Genomic DNA, 17427 nt, shown 5'->3' on the forward strand with positions numbered 1-17427 from the left:
AACAGGGTCTCCGCTAATTGAACCTCAGCTCCTTCATCTTTCTCTTTACTTTTCACTTTGTGCTGTGACTTATGATAGTGGGATCTGGTCACCACACAATCTGGGAAAATACCAGGATATTTCTGTTTTAACTCCTCAGTTTCTTGATCTTCCCTGGACTTCTCCACAGCAAGGGGTGTCATTACCACCTTGGATCCTGGCAAATCATTCCCATGAACAAATTGAATTCCTGGAACTGACATTCTGTCAATCACTCCCACAGTAGCTTCCCTAGTCTTGAGTTTCCAACCTGATCTTACATAGGGGAATGCTAAATTTCTGTCCATCTATCCCATATATTACGACACTCTCAAGTAACAGATAAGAAAGAGTGCATATTTGCTCATCTCTTACAATCAGCGATTGGTTAGATCCTGTATCTCTCAAAATGATAACTTCTTGTCCTTCTCCCCCTGTTCTTTCTGAGTAAACTTTATCCACAGAGGTGAATTCTTCATAGAGAATGTAAAGAGGGACAACAAATATAAACGCACAGTGTGCCAAATAAAACTTGATACATAGAGATAGAGAGAGACAGAGAGATTGTATACAGTATACAAAAGGTATTAAAATGGACCTGAGGAAGGTGAAGAAACACATAGAGACTTAGGGATAGTAAATCACAAGTTCAAGCTGAGACATAAGTAAGAATCACAGTTACAGCTACAGTCAATAGAAAAAAAATCCTTCATCTATATAGCGCTTTTCTTGACCTCGGGGCATCCCAACGTGCTTTGTAGACATTTAAATACAATTGAAGCTTTGTCACTGTCATAATGAAGGAGACAGATCAACAAATTTTCACACATTAAACTCCCCAAAAAACAATGTGATAACAATGAAATAATCTGTTTTTGTGATGTTGATTGAAAGATAAATATCGCACTGGATAGCAAGGTTAGCCCCCATTGCTCTTCTTCAAAACTATACCATGGGATCCCTTACATTTCTGATGAAGGGCTTTTGCCCGAATGTCAATTCTCCTGCACCTCGAATGCTGCCTGACCTGCTGTGCTTTTCTAGCACCACACTCTCAAACCTGAGTGGTCTTTGTTAAAGATCTCAACCAAGAGATGGCACCTCAGACAGTACAGAACTCTCTCAGTACTGCACTGAAAATATCTGAGAAGTCTGAGTGCACAAATAACTCAGAATTCCATAGATAATGGTTAACATAAATGTTGAAAAAAATGCCAGAGAAAGAAAGGTAACATAAGATGATTTGTTCTTATGAATTTATCCAATGTGACAGCTACCCAGTGCTATCTTGAGCATGTAATTATCCTGATTCAGTACTTGCCTTAAGGTAAGGCAGCATAATTCTCTTGTTTACACATAATTGCATGCCTTAGCTTAATGACTACTCTCTTGCATTAATTCAGCATTTAGTATAGCTAGCAGAGAGCTGTGGACCCAGCCACAAGCATTAATGATGAATACACAAAGTTACCGGAAAACCAATTGGTATCAATCAACAAAAGTTGGCAAGATCAAGAGGCGACTGGAAGCGGTTAAAAACCCCTGGATGTCTGCGCCTGAGTTTGACCTGAGCCACAATGAAAGCATAAGGTTGGCAACAGATGCCTTGCTGGATGCTGGCACTGAGGCTTATGATAGTGTGTTGGCTGAAGAAGGAGAGGTGAGCTTCCTATCTCCTTCTGAAATACAATACATTATGAGTAATCCCAAGGAGCCCCTCCAACCTGAGCTACCGCCATTAGAAGGGGGACAAAGCAAACCTGGGGCACCAGATGCTTCTTCTGACCTGACTGGCACTTACTTTCCACTCAACTCGGACAGCAATGGACCAATGTTGGAACAAGGTTGGCCAATGGCAGACAAAAGATATTACCTGAAGGGACCCTCAAGCATCAAAGTTTACTTTCAGAATGCAAAATCGCAGAGCATCAAAAATATTTTACGCTTCTACATCAGTCAAGCTATTGAGGTAATTCCTGTACTACATTGCAATTCAGTAATGTTTGTTTATTGTGATTCAAGAATGTGTTGGCTATATTGAAGATAAGTTAAATTGTCATGCTATTATTACTGCTTAAACATCCAGCAACTTGTGATAAGGAAGAGTAATTCTGACACTTTTGAATGATTACAAGTAGCTGGTGGTTGGCATTGCTTGACCTTGTGAATAGGGGATCATGTCCACAATCTCCTCTTGAGTGTCATGAAATTGTAAAGGTACCTCAGAACGTTGGATCTGTCACCCAACAGTGCAAGGACCCCCTCAATGATGAGGTCTACGTTTCTGTAGTGTCACTCAACAGCTCTCACCCTGAAAGGGTACAATTTTAATTGGAATCCCGTTCCACAGCCTGTAAATTGTTCTGTTTTTAAAATGTATTATTTTAAAATAATCTTACTTTTCCTTTCAGTCTTTATTTCTGATATCACAACATAATGTCTCTTCCCTTTTTACCGAAGTAAAATATTATGGAAGCTGGAAATCTGAAACAAGTACAGAGAATGCTGGAGAAACTAAGAATGCATCTGTAGTGACAGAAAAATTGAGTTAACATTTCAAGACTGGTAAAACTAAAGAAACTTTCTCCCTTCAGAGATGCTGGCAGACATGTTGAGTTTCTCCAGTATTCTCTGTATTTGTTTCTCTCCTTCCTTCTGTTCATTTATCTGTCTGTATCGGATTTGATCTGTATCTGATTCACATAATTTACTTTTTTCATTTTTTTTCTCTGTGTTGTTTCTGTGTTTCTTTCTCAATCCATGTCTCACCAGTTAAAGAGATGGGGCTGCTCTTCCCATCAGAGTGCTGAATGGACCTCTCTAACCTTAAATAATGTTGATCTTGTTTTGTGTACCTCCTGTGCAGCTGTATCTTGTATGCCTCACTCTGTCTAATCACCCTATGGTCTACATTTCCTTGTTTGCTATGATCTGCCTGTACTGCTCACAAATAAAAACTTTTCACTGTACTTAGGTACATGTGACTACAATAAATCAAATCAAATCAAATTCACTGAGATCCCAGAAGTCCTATTCCCCTATCCCTTTGCAGTTTGCACATCTAGCAAGTTATCAAGTCCTCACCTTGATCCTAAATGGCATCCCAGCCTATTCTTAAATTGTGCCCCCTGATTCTAGGGGAAATATCTTCCCTATGTCTACATCTCCTTTAAGTATTCCATAGGTTCCAGTGAGATCATATCCTATCTGTTGAAATTCTTGACAAAAAAGCTTGCCCTATCTCTCTTCATAGGACAGTTCCACAATCCTAGGAACGTCTGGCAACCTTTATTGCACTTCCTCTATGACAATAATAAATTTCTCAGATAAGGAGACCAAAACTGTATACAGTACTACAGGTGCAATCTAACTAAGCTCTTGAATGTTTGAAACAAGACTTCACTGCTCTGGACTCAATCCATTTGCGATAAAGACTAATATTCTATGAGCTTTCCTAATATCCTGCTGCACTTCCATGTAAACCCTCAATGACTTATTGACAAGGACAGCAAGGTCCCTTTGCACATCTACACTCTCTAACTTCTCACCACTTAAAAATATTCTGCACATCTGTTCTTCCTACCAAAGTGAATAACCTCATACTTATCCATTGGATATCCAAGTGATTTGGGAGGATGAAGAGTTGAAGGAAATTATTCTTAATAAGGTTGTACTGGAGGAATTAATGGGACTGTAAGTTGAAAAGTAAGGCTCTGGAACCTCAATGTCTACATCTCAGAATGTTGAAGGGGATGGCAAAAGAGACAGTCAATGGATTGGTAATGATTTTCCAAAATTTCATAGATTCTAGAATAATTCCTGCAGATGTATTTCTATTTCTATTTATTGAGCTTTGAGTGAGTTATTAGGTATTGAAAATGTTGATGTTAACTAACATTACTGTCTTTATCATGATTTCTTCACTCTTCTCTGCTTTTCTATACCACCAAAACGCTTTATAGTTTTGATCATCTCTATTAAATCTGCTCATAACAGCAATATCAAAACAAAAGTCTTAGAAACTGGAATAGGTCATTCGGCCTTCAAGCCTGTACCACTATTCAGTAAGATCATGGTTGATCTGATGGTGTCCTCAGCTCCACCTAGCTGTTCTCCCACTCTCCCAAAACCCATAGTGCTTGATTCACTTTTCTATCAAAAATGTATTGAATTGAGCCTTCAACAAGTTTGATAATCCAATCTCCATTGCTTTCTATGAAAGAGATTCGCACAGACCAATGACCAGATGATTGAAAAAGTTCTCCTCTTCTCCCTTTTAAAAAGGAGATCTCTAAATTCTGAACTGTGTTAGTTTTACCAAAGAGAAAACATCTTCCAGATATCTATCCTATCCACTTTCGTCAAGATCTTATATATTTCAACAAGATCCCTCTCATTTTACTAAACTCCAATGAGTACAAGCCGGAACTGTTCTTCATAAGTTGAGCCTTTCTTCCCAGAAATGAACTAAGTGAACCTCTGAACTCCTTGCATTAAAGTCCAATGGTCCATTTGCCTTCCCAATCAATTGCTGCCACTATACATTGACATTTTGTGGTTCATATACCAGGGCACGTAGACCTCTTTGTCCCACCAGCCTCGGCTTTTCCAGTCTCTTGCCATAAGTGTGGAAGTTAAAGTATCAAATGTGATTCTAACTTCCTTTCCCCCAGCTAATAGCTATCGTGATGGACATATTCACTGATGTTGATATCTTCTGTGATGTCCTGGAAGCAGCCAACAAGCGGGATGTCATTGTTTACATTCTACTAGATCAACACTCTTTACAATACTTCATTGAAATGTGTGAAAAACTCCAGATAACAAGCAGTCACTTAACGGTACGTGCTTTGTCAGCTTTATATTCAACAATAAAATAATCCAGTTGAATTCTACATAATCCATGTGTATATATATATATATATATATATATATGCTCATATGTGCATAATGGACACTTGGTTGTCTCTCTTTGTCCATCTTTTTCAGATGGTGGAGGCGTGGTCAGGCCACAGCTTGGGATTGTCAGGCAGGTGTCTGGAGTACTGATTCTTATTGGGGAAGTGGGTTGTTCGTCCAAGGTGGGGTAAGGGTTGAGGGATGTTGGGTCTTATGTGTGGGAGAGAGTACCAATCCAGGGGATATTCAGACCATTGGATGGGAAGAGGAAGGGTTGCATTATTTCTGGTAGTGGGTTGAGGTCAGGCCAGAAATGGGGGTTATCAGTTCTGGGAGAGTTGGGAGATTCTGAGTTGTGAGGGTTGGTGTTAGTCAGGATTAGTTCAGAGTGCTGTGGGTGAAATTGGGCTTGATTGCAGGGGAGAGTGTTTGGTTGTAGGGTCTTGGATATGGACTAAGAGCTGGGGGGAGGGGGAATGGGGTATAGTTTGGGGAGTCATTGGTAATTTGGAGCTTCAGTTTAATAGTTACCCAGGATTTTAGTAGCATCTTCAACCTCAATGTTTTCCCAGGTAACTATTAAATTACGTGAGTTGGATCCCTCCAAAGTTTACAACTTTAATGGTAGCTATGATGTGGAGGCGCCAGTGTTGGACTGGAGTAGACAAAATCAGAAGTCACACAACACCAGATTATGGTCCAGCAGGTTTATTTGAAATCACACAAGCTTTCGAAGCACAGTTTTGAATTACTTATTACGCTTTCTCATATACACACTCTTTCACACAAAGGCACACACACAAACACACCCACACAGACTCTCTCTCTCATATACACACACACACATTTCATCCAAGATGTTTGTTTATTTGCAGATACATTCTATTGTGTTCAAAAAGCACAAAATTTGGAGCCACTGTCAGTGGGCGGCACTGTGGCACAGTGGTTAGCACTGCTGCCTCACAGCGCCTGAGACCCGGGTTCAATTCCAGCCTCAGGCGACTGACTGTGTGGAGTTTGCACGTTCTCCCCGTGTCTGCGTGGGTTTCCTCCGGGTGCTCCGGTTTCCTCCCACAGTCCAAAGATGTGCAGGTCAGGTGAATTGGCTATGCTAAATTGCCCGTAGTGTTAGGTAAGGGGTAAATGTAGGGGTAGGGGTATGGGTGGGTTGCGTTTCGGCGGGTCGGTGTGGACTTGTTGGGCCGAAGGGCCTGTTTCCACACTGTAATGTAATCTAATCAATGTGGCATCTTATAAATTCCAGCTTTCAGAATGAAACCAGCCTGCTTCTAGATTAAAACTCAGACAGATTCTGAACAATGCCTCACAATGTCTAGGATGTGGCCTGAGATGTTACTGTATATTCCTATCGCTCTGCCTGATTGTCATGACAGCACAGCACTGATGTTGACTTTATAAACACTTTATACACTGTCTAACACTCTTGGTCACCTGCAGAGATATTATCTGACACCCCACTCATACCAGCTGTATGATCTCTTGATCTCTCTGCCTATAAACTCTGTGTCTGCCCTGCTTTCTCACAGAACCTGACGAAAGCTTGTGTGGTTTCAAATAAACCTGTTGGACTATAACCTGGTGTCGTGTGACTTCTGACTTTGTACAACTTTAACAGATTGATTGTTTTGGAAGGTTCCAGATGCAAGAGATTTGCCATTGGAAAACTGAATTTGTCAATTCCTAGAGCTTGCTGCATCTGGAATCCCAAAGTGTAACTCCAATCTGAGCTGCTCCAAAGACTTTCCATTATTGGAATTTCTGGACCGCTCTCTTTCTGTTGTTGTTTGACCTGCTAGTATTTCCAGTATTTTCTGTTTTAACAGAGGCTTCAATTGAGTAGCTTTTGAAAACACAGAGTAATTACAACAGCTAAAAATATGCATTTATATAATGTTTTTAATGCAATATACTATCCCATGGTGCTTCCTGGAGCATTATCTGACACTGAGCTACATAAGGTGGTGTTAGGACAAATTTGAAACTTTATTGCTGGAACAGCACAGCAGGTCAGGCAGCATCCAGGGAACAGGAGATTCGACGTTTCGGGCACAGGCCCTTCTTCAGGAATGAGCAGAGAGTGTTCAGCAGGAGAAGATAAAAGGTAGGGAGGAGGGACTTGGAGGAGGGGCGTTGGAAATGTGATAGGTGGAAAGAGGTCAAGGTGAGGGTGATAGGTCGGAGTAGGATGGAGGCGGAGAGGTCAAGAAGACCAGGAGCTTAGTCAAGGCTTTACATATCTTAAATAAAGAAAGACAGAATGACATAGAGGTTTAAGGAGGGATATCCAAGAGTAGTGGCCTCAGCAGCTGAAGACGTGACCACCCAATAGTGGAGTGACTAAAATCAGGGGATAATGAACAGGACAAAGTGGAGGAACACAGACATCTGAGAATGTATATACCAGAGGAATCTACGGAGTGGAATAAACCACTCAAAAGCTGGCAAATAATTGAAATACGATGTGTAAACCACAGGTGTTACTTTCACAAACTTCTTGGTATATAAGGTTGACAATATTCCATTTCTTGTGTTGTTCAAATATAAACATTGCTGTCACCTTCTCTCGATGAATGAACTCCTTCTCTCTCGTGTTTCAGAATATAGAAATCAGGCATGTGTCTGGTGACCTCTACTGTTCAAAATCTGGAAAGAAATTTTCAGGCCAAGTTCAGGAAAAGTTTACCATTATTGACTGCTTACATGTGCTATCAGGATCCTACAGGTGAGTGGGAAGATATTCAGCCACTACAGTCACTGTGTTTATAAACAGTGCAAGTAGAACAAAGTAGGTATGATTAATATTTCAAACACTCCAGGACTGTCCGGGAGTAAAAGAATTATTCCAGTTTGTAAACTCCTCTAAGCTACAACTCTCCAAGACCTCAATGCTACCCTTCAGTCTGTACTACAAGCAGCCTGGGTGAAAAATCATTGTAACGCTGGACAAAATTTTGTTGAATTTAATTTCTCAATATTTCTGCCTATTTGTTATTTGAGTTGGCAGAACAACTATGTTGGCTTCAGAGTTAAAAGTCAATACATCAGGTAACCACTCCCTGATTAGCAAACGAGGAACAGGCATTAGGTGGACAGGCATGTCAAGTGACCAATACTTATTCTGGGGTTGGGGTGGGGGGTTCAGGAGAGGGAATGTAGGAAGCAAGAGAGAGTCATATCCTGAGACCTCCAGGAATGTTTTCAACCAGAACTGGCAACCCAATATGGGGCTTTGCGACACAGTAGGTCAAGCCATTTTGGAAACGGTGACTCCAAATGGGTAATTCTTCAGAGTGTTGCAAGGTGCTGCTATTTGGTGAGAAGGCATTCATTTGTTAGTCTGTACATTTGTCCACAAATGGCATTTTTTTATAGATGAAGCAAGTAATAAAAACTTGCTTCATATGGCAGTATTTATTGGATTTTTTCAATATTCTAAATCAAAAGTTTGGTCAAACAGACAAGTTTTTTAAAACATCCTAGAGGAGCTTGAGAGGTGGAGAGATTTAGGGACAGAATTCCAGAGCAGTTGATGTCATGACAACCAATAGCTGAACAATGGAAATTAGGGATGCTCAAGAGACAGGATTGGATGAGTGAAGATGCCTTTAGGGGTTATGGGGTAGTTTTTCCCTTAGGGATATTGGTTTGCAAGGGCTCTGGGGAGAGATTCCACATTGCCTTTCAAAATAAGGGTTTTGTCTTCTTGACAAATGTCTTCCTGATGGTTTTATTTTGCCATCTCATATAAAAATACACTTCTGACAGTATAGCACTTCTTTAGCGTTGCACTGGAACAGCCAGCCTGGATCTTATGCTTAAGCCCTGGAGTGGGACTTGAACACACAACCTTTGAACTCAAAAGGAAAATGGAGAACCTATGCTGCAAAAATGATAAAGGACCATATTTGCTTTAGATTTTTGTGTTAACAAATTGTAAGCATTTCATTTGAATCAATTTTTAAATTTATTTTTTCTCTCAATTTCTGCCTTTACAGTTTTACTTGGTTATCAGGGCAGGTGCACAGGAATTTCATCACTCTCTTTTCAGGACACATTGTTGAAAGTTTTGATGAAGAATTTCGCAGGCTCTTTTCTCAGTCTAAGCCAGTAAATGAATTCAATTCAAAGCACGCATTACCTCACAGCCTTCCAAGAAGCTCAGTGAAAACCAGCAGCGGACCAATAATCATGTGGCCAGAAAGTCACAACACCCTTTCAAATACTTTGAGCAGCCTATCCAGTTCCAGCCAGCCCTCAATCAACACCTTTCACTTCACCAAAGGTGAAAATCTTCACAACCAGAAACAAAACAGCAGAGCTGCCGCTCAGTACAGGCTGTTGTACACACCGCTTCTCCAGGAAAGGAACTATCCCTTCCAAGTTGACTGCCACCTTAATGAAATACCAAAGCCAACTATGAATTCTAATCGCATCAACACACTAAGAGCTCAGAGGGAGGAACTGCAGAGTGTATCACGGCTATTACCTTTCAGGCAACATTACATGCTGACAGACACCAAACTCTTGTTCAACCTGGAGCGAACCCACAGAGGAAAATACTCAATGGAAGCCCCAGTCAGACTGAATAATCTAGCTAATCCCAAATACTTCAACAATAGATAGGACAAGCATTTTGACCGATGAAAATGATTGTTTGCAGATGTAATTGAAGACAATCTAGTTTAATCTAAGAAAAACGATGGCCCAAATCTCCCAGCTGTTGGATTATCAGGAATCAGACACACAACCTACCATGCAATCTGGAACCCATGCACGTTCCAATTTAATAACTCCATTGGCATTGTCCAACAAGTCTGAACTTCCAGTAGGCAAATCCCCTGCTCTCTGGGACCCTCTGCCTAGGTCGCTGAATCAGTTAGAATTGGAGACTTTGGATAGTCCTGACTGACCAAACTAAGTAATTACACAGGAGTCGTTAGGCAAAAAAAATCTTAATTAAATCCCTTTTCCATTTTCTCAGTGTACATCTGTTTTCATCTCTGTCCTTATACAAGTCAGTTGTTTTCTCTCGTTCTATATCTGTGAAAATGGCTGTTTTTGATGCTTGTGTTTAGTTGCCTTGGGCACATGTTCCCAATGAATGGTAGAGATCAGTGCCTGTCTTGTCTCAGTTTCAGAGTCCTTTTGAAATGTGGTTGCTTAAACTTCAAGAGTTCAAATCCCATTCTAAAGACTTGAGCAGGAATGCTATCAATCAAAGATGGTAAACCCTGCTTGTTGACCCAGCTAGATGTTAAGGATCCCACGACACCACATAAGAAGAAGTAAAGACATTTTTCAGTGTCCTGGTCAACATTTATCATCAAAATGTACTGTCTGTGCATCATTACATTGTTTACTGCGTTGCATTTCTTAGAATAGCAACCACACTTCAAAAGGACTCTGCAATTAGATTAGATTAGATTACTTTACAGTGCAATGTTGCCACAAAAGCTGTCTTTTTCTCTATCCTTTACTATTCCTTTGTGTATTACGATTTTCAGTACTTTTCACTCCATTTTTGGCGGCCAAAGTACTTCTATCTTCAGCTGTTTCTCTCTTTCTGACTATATTTACAATTTGCTTTCTGTATCCCTTTTTCTATTTGTACATGATTCTCTTCCTTGTGTATTTTGCATGTGATTGCGCCTCTGTCTGTAGCAAAGACTTTTAATGCATCGTGTATTTGTTTCTCTTTCTGCCCAGTGTTCAGCCCACTCACTCTTTATACACAATGAACAACATGTGGCTAGGGATATTGGCCAATATCTGGTGTAGTAGATATCTACTAATTTAGGTATGAAATCTGAAGCATCCTTGTTTCTTATGGTTTAATGTAGTTTGCATTCATCTGCCTAGGGATTGGAATGAGAAAAGCAAGGACCAAAAATTTTAACCATGCTAATGCTCAAGTGAGGTACTAAAATATTACATCCAATCAGTAATGAATAATGGATATGAAGCTTGGTGCATTAAAATAAAAATCAATGGCTTTGAAATTAGATGCTTAAGAAGGATCCTAAGTGTAAGCTGGGTGGAGAGAAGAACTAAAGAGCATTGAGAGAGGCTGGAAAAGCAAAAGAATTCTTAAAATTATATCAACAGAAGTCAAATGTAGGTTTCCAAACATGCTTTCCATGCAGAAGAGTTGGAGCCTCATCACCACTAGGGGGCTAAGCAGTAGAAGATCAATAGGCCAACTGGGAAGCAAGCCACTAGACTGCATTAAAAATCCATGTAACCAGGACATCAACAATAACAGCATCTGCAGTTGCTAAGATTAGAAAGTTTGGAAGATCCATGGCCATCTATGCCACTCAACATGCACTTAGATAATGACAATGAATCACCAATATCAAGTAGTCAAAGCAATTAATTGTGATTAAAATAACCAACTTTCTGGCTGTTTCTTCTGGTCTCTGTTGTGATTGTGATGAATTGTGAACATGTTTTATATCATGATAGAAGGCTAACAAAGAACTCCATTATTGCAGCACAAAACATTCATTAGAATCGTTATTTGATGGAGGTGAAGCAACTAAAATGTGATTCTTCAGCACAACCTAAGATTATATCCCCACAATCAGTATCAGAATGTCTTATTGCAACTTCACTTCATGTATTGATCTGGTAAATCGATAGTGCATCTTTTTATACAAATTATTGATATTTATACTGTGTTTTCCATAAAAAACAAGGTTGCTTTCCTATTTTGAATTCATGACTTTTAAGTTTGTTGTTAGTTTCTCAGGTAAGGCAATTTGATATTGGGTACCTTCAATGAGTTCTGAGTCCAACTACAAGGAGACACATTAGAACAGATCAGACTGATCCAACTCTCTCCTCACACAAAAAGCTATTTAGTGCTTCCTGGGACTCAGAAAGAGAGAACTTGAATTTCCAAAGTGCCATTCATAACCTTGGGACATCCAAAAGCACTTTACACCTAATGAAGCACTTTTGAAGTGTGGTCAGTATCATAACGTAGGACACCTACATTCCCTGGACATGCAACCTTAGAAACTTGAAGTATCCACCTGGCAGTGGACCGAGCTTTACACTTACTTGAAATACAACAGTGCAGCACTTGCTCAATTATTTGAGTAAATTTCTCAGGTGGGACTTCAAGTTGTGACACTCTCACCTTGATTCCAGTCCCCACTCCAGAAATGCAACCAGACAATCCAGGCTCTAGTGCTGAGGAAATGCTGCACTGTTAGACACATCATCTTTTGGATGAGATGTTGGAAGTGGGATTGCACTGGATGGTTACCTGTTACTCGATGGAATGAACTTCTTCCACACTTTAATTTCTAAATAAACTGAAGACCCAACTGTCTCATTGAGATAGATGCAAAAAACTCCATGGCACTATTTTGAATAATATTAGGTTGGGGGTTTCTACTCCCTGCTTCCTTAACTAATTTGAACAGACCAACTTGACATTAACTTGCTGTGAGAACTTGCTGTGTGTAAATTGTTTGCCGTATTTCCCCAGAACGGTGACTACACATTGTCTCAAAGTGCTTTCTAGACATACTGTGATCGTGAAAGGCACTGAATAAATGTAACACTCTACGTTTGGTAAACAACTGTCACCATACCCTGTCAGCATCTCACTCCCTATCCACATACAACTGGAAATATCAGGAAACCGTGAGGTTACATAATAGGTTTATAAGGAAAAGAAGATATTTTTCTAGAAATACAGTATATCACATCGAGTCAGATATCAGAGGAACAGGCACAGGGAATGATGACTATCATAAAACATATGCATCAGATACATATACAAGATTTACCATGGAAACAGTCCAATGAAGCTTTGTTAAATTGGTCTCTGAGAAGCTGAGTAAATTGGGTCTATATTCTGTAGAGCTTAGAAGAATGATGTGATCTCATTGGAATTATCAAAATTCTGAAAGAGCCAGACAGAGTAAACACAGAGAAGTTGTTTCCCCTGGCTGGGGAATCTAGAACATAGGGGCTAATGTTCAATATAAGAGGTTGATAATTTAGACACAGGAGAAAAGTTTTCTGTAGGAGGGTTGTGAGAACCTTTGGAATTTTCCATCCCAGAAGGTTGTGGACACCCCATCATTGAACATATTTAAGTCTGAGGTAGACAAGCATTTGGAAATCTTCAGGGAATCATTGGATATGGGAAGCAGGTGGGAAAATGAAGATGAAGTAAACCATTAACCATGATCATACTGAAGGACAGATCAGGCTAGAGGGACTAAATTATCTACTCTTGCTCCTATTTCTTATGTGATGCTATTTCAAAGCTATTAAAAATACAGTGTTAAAAACCCCTATCCTAATTTGAAATGGGGGATGAATCACTAGACTTAGCATTGGAAAACATGAAATATTTTATCCTACTTCAGTAGCATTTTTTGAACACAAGTATCTGTAACCCCAATATGAGGAATTCTCCATTTTACTGTACAATAAAGATTTTTGAACACAGCTCACATTGGTACCTATACACCACTGTGCTTTAATATCCTAGTTTCAGCATTTATGCACTGCACCACCACAAACCATAGGCCCTTTGACAATACTTTCCAAATTCTGGTCTCGATCAGAGAAAGATAAGGCCAATAGATGTATGGGAATATCACCACATGAAAGCCACTTACCATCCTGAATTGGAAATACATCATCATCATCCCTTTAGTGTTGCTGGGTTAAAGTCTTTGAACTCTCTCTCTAAAGGTACCTGGGGCACATGAACTGCAGTGGTTCAAAAAGGCAGTTCATCAGAAACACGATTTGGACTGGGGTGTACAAAGTTAAAAATCACACAACACCAGGTTATAGTCCAACAGGTTTAATTGGAAGCTCCGAAAGCTAGTGTGCTTCCAATTAAACCTGTTGGACTATAACCTGGTGTTGTGTGATTTTTAACTTTGTACACCAGAAACACAGAATTGTTATTTTGCAGGAGGAGGCCATTTGGTCCATCATGTCTCGATCGGTTCTATCATCTAGTGTCAATCTCCTCCCTTTTCTCCATATGCTTGCACTCCACTTCTATCCAAATAATCATCCAAAACCCTCTTGAATGCCTCAACTGAAACTCTTTCCACATGTTTCCAGACAGTGCATTTCATACTCTAATTATTTGCTGTAACACATTTTAAAAAAAAAAAATCACATCCTTGGCTTTGTTTGCATATCAATTTGAATCGCCGCCTTCCTCCTTTTTACTGTTACGAAAGGGAACAGCTTCTCCCTATCTACTGATCCAGCCCACTCATTATTTTGAAAACCTCTATCAAATCTGTTCACAGCCTTCTTTTTTCAAAGAAGAACAGTCTCAGCTTCTTTGATCTATCCTCATAACTGAAGTTTCCCATTCCTGGAACCATTCTTTTGTGCACTGTCCAATACATTGACATATTTCCTACAATATAGCATCCACAAATATTCATTGATAAAAAATAATTATTTGTGGATTAAGTAATGACTATGGTAGTTTTTGTGGATTGTTGAGAATCATATTTCTTTCCTTGGAAAGGTCTGCAATCATGGGGAACCTTATCAAATGCCTTGCTAAAATCCATGTACACCACATCCATCATTCATCAATGTTTTTTGTCACATCCCCAAGGAATTCAATAAGGCTTGTGAGGCATGCCTGCCCCTCATAAAGCCATGCTGACTATCTCTAATCAAACTATGGTTTTCCAAGTAATCATAAATCCTGTCTCTCAGAATCCTCTCCAATAATTTGCCCACCAGAGATGTAAAACTGACTGGTCTGCAATTCCCAGGATTGTCCCAATTCCCTTTCTCCAACAAGAGAGTAACATTTGCCACCCTCCAATCATCTGGCACTATTCCAGTGGACAGTGAGGACACAAAGATCATTGCCAAAGGTGCAGCAATCTCTTCCCTTGCTGACTGTTGTAACCTTGGGTATATCCTGATCGGCTCAGGGGACTTATATACCCTGAATTTTTTCAAAATTTTCAGCACATGTTCCTTCTTAACATCAACCTGTTTGAGCATATCAGCCTGTTTCATGCTGTCCTCACAAATGAAAGGGGCCCTCTCAGTAGTGAATACTGAAGCTAAGTATTCATAGAGGACTTTTTCTACTTCCTCTGACTCCAGGCACAAGTTCCCTCCACGATCCCCGATTTGCCCTACCTTCACTCTGGCCATACTCTAGTTCCTCATATAAGTATAGAATGCCTTAGGATTTTCCTTAATCCTACCTGCTAAAACATTTTCACGCCACCTTCTAGCTGTCCTAAGTCCATTCTTCAGTTCCTTCCGGACTACCTTGTAACCCTCTAGAGCCCTGTCTGATCCTTGCCTCCTCAACCTTAAGAAAGCTTCCTTCTTCTTCTTGACCAGATATCCCACATCCCTTGTCACCCAAGGTTCCTTTATCCTACTATCCTTTCCTTGCCTCAGTGAGACAAACCTATCCAGCACTATCAGCAAGTGCTCCCTAAATAACCTCCACATTTCTGTCACGCATCTTCCCAAGAACATCTGTTCCCAGCTTATGCTCTACAGTTCCTACCTAATATCATTGTAATACCCCATCCCCCAATTAAATACTTTCCCATACTGTCTGCTCCTCTCCCTTGCCATGACTATAGTAAAGGTCTGGGAGTTGTGACCACTATCATCAAAATGCTCTCCTACTGAGAGATCTGACACCTGGCCTGGTTTATTGCCAAGCACCAAGTCCAATATTGCCTCCCCTTTAGTCAGCTTATCTACATATTGAGTCAGAAATCCTCCCTGGACACACCTGACAAAAATGCTCCATCCAGATTATTTGAACTAAGGAGATTCCAATCAATATTAGGGAAGTTAAGGTCACCCATGACAACAACCCAATTATTTCTGCACCTTTCCAAAATCAACTTCCCCACCGCCAGACTAATTTAAACCATCCTGAAGAGCTCTAGCAAACCTCCGGCTGAGGACATCGGTGCCCTCCAGTTCAGCAACCCATCCTTCTTGTACAGGTCACACCTTCCCCAGAAGGTATCCCAATGATCCACATATCTGAAACCCTCTCTCCTACACCAGACCTGCAGCCACATATTGATCTGTACTTCACATTCTTAAATCCTCTCTTTTTGGAAACATGTGCTGCATACAGTAATAAAAATACAAGCTATGGTTATGTGAGCAGTAAATCTGGATTCTAATGACTCTTTCTAAAAAAAATATTGATAGCATCCAATTATTCACTTAAAATCATAGTGTCATAGAGATGTATAGCATGGAAACAGACTTTTCAGTCCAACTCGTCCATGCCAATCAAATATCCGAACCTAATCTAGTCCCATTTGCCAGCACCTGGCCCATATCCCGCTAAATCCTTCATATACATATCCAGATGCCTTTTAAATGCTGTAATTATACCAGCCTCCACCACTTATTCTGGCAGCTCATTCCATACACGCACCACCTTCTGCATGAAAAGGTTGCCCCTTAGGTCCCCTTTAAATTTTTCCCGTCTCACCCTAAACCTATGCTCTCTAGTTCTGGACTCCCCCACCCCAGGGAAAAGACTTTGTTTATTTATCTTATCCATGCCCCTCATAATTTTGTAAACCTCTACAAGGTCACCCCTCAGCCTCCGAGGCACCAGGGACAACAGCCGCAGCCTATTCAGCCTCTCCCTATAGCTCAAAGCCTCCAACTCTGGCAAGAAAATTAATTTTTCAAACATCTGGGTTACAGTCACAATATGAGCAGAGATACAATAATGTTTTTGTGGTATTGAAGACGTCCTTATTTTTAGCATGATGGAAAATACATCAGGCTGGCTGATTTGGATTGAATAACATCATTCAACAGTAACATGGGATTAAATTTCCCAAATAAATGCCCAATCTCTGAAATGCAATTACTGTGCAACATAAATATCTATGAAGTACAAAATTGCAAATATTTCCACCATATGAAAGTAGATATATTTGACGTAATATTTTCTCAGAGTCATATAGCACAAAAACAGACCCTTCAGTCCAATTCATACGGGCTGACCAGACATCTCAATCTGACCTAGTCCCATTTGTCAGCATTTGGTCCATATGCCTCCAAACCCCTCCCATTCACATACCCTCCCTGACGCCTTTTAAATATCGTAATTGTACCCGTCTCCACCACCCCCTCTGACAGCTCAGACACCTTCTTTGTGAAACGATTATTTCTCAGGTCCTTTTTCAATCTTTCCCCTCTCACCGTAAACCTATATCCTCTAGTTTTCGAATCCCCCACCCTCAGAAAAAGACCTTCACCTATTCTCCTATCCATGCCTCTCGTGATTTTATAAACCTCTTTAAGTCATAGATTCTGCAAATCATATCTACAAGGGATTGCAGAAAGGTATTTCTGAAAGTTCTTAACCTCACAACTCAGCTGTTCCAACACACTCCTGGCCAAGCCTCACCATTCCTAAACTTTAAGAATAGGGATGAAGTTTCACGAAGATTCTCTCCTCAAAGG

General features: G+C 40.2%; 1 protein-coding gene across 1 annotated transcript; it reads left to right on the forward strand.

Annotated features, from left to right (window-relative positions):
* The first annotated feature begins 1468 nt into the window (after window positions 1–1468).
* On the forward strand, window positions 1469–12756 carry sack1a (scaffolding CK1 anchoring protein A). Its single transcript, XM_043689358.2, is given in 4 exon segments — window positions 1469–1987; window positions 4692–4859; window positions 7536–7660; window positions 8934–12756. Coding segments are annotated over 4 exon segments (1461 nt in total). The 3' UTR covers window positions 9583–12756.
* Window positions 12757–17427: the final 4671 nt, after the last annotated feature.

Source organism: Chiloscyllium plagiosum, unplaced genomic scaffold (assembly GCF_037043375.1).
Source record: "Chiloscyllium plagiosum isolate Xiang-an unplaced genomic scaffold, Cpla_swu_hap1 HiC_scaffold_4, whole genome shotgun sequence".
NCBI classification, from domain to species: domain Eukaryota; kingdom Metazoa; phylum Chordata; class Chondrichthyes; order Orectolobiformes; family Hemiscylliidae; genus Chiloscyllium; species Chiloscyllium plagiosum.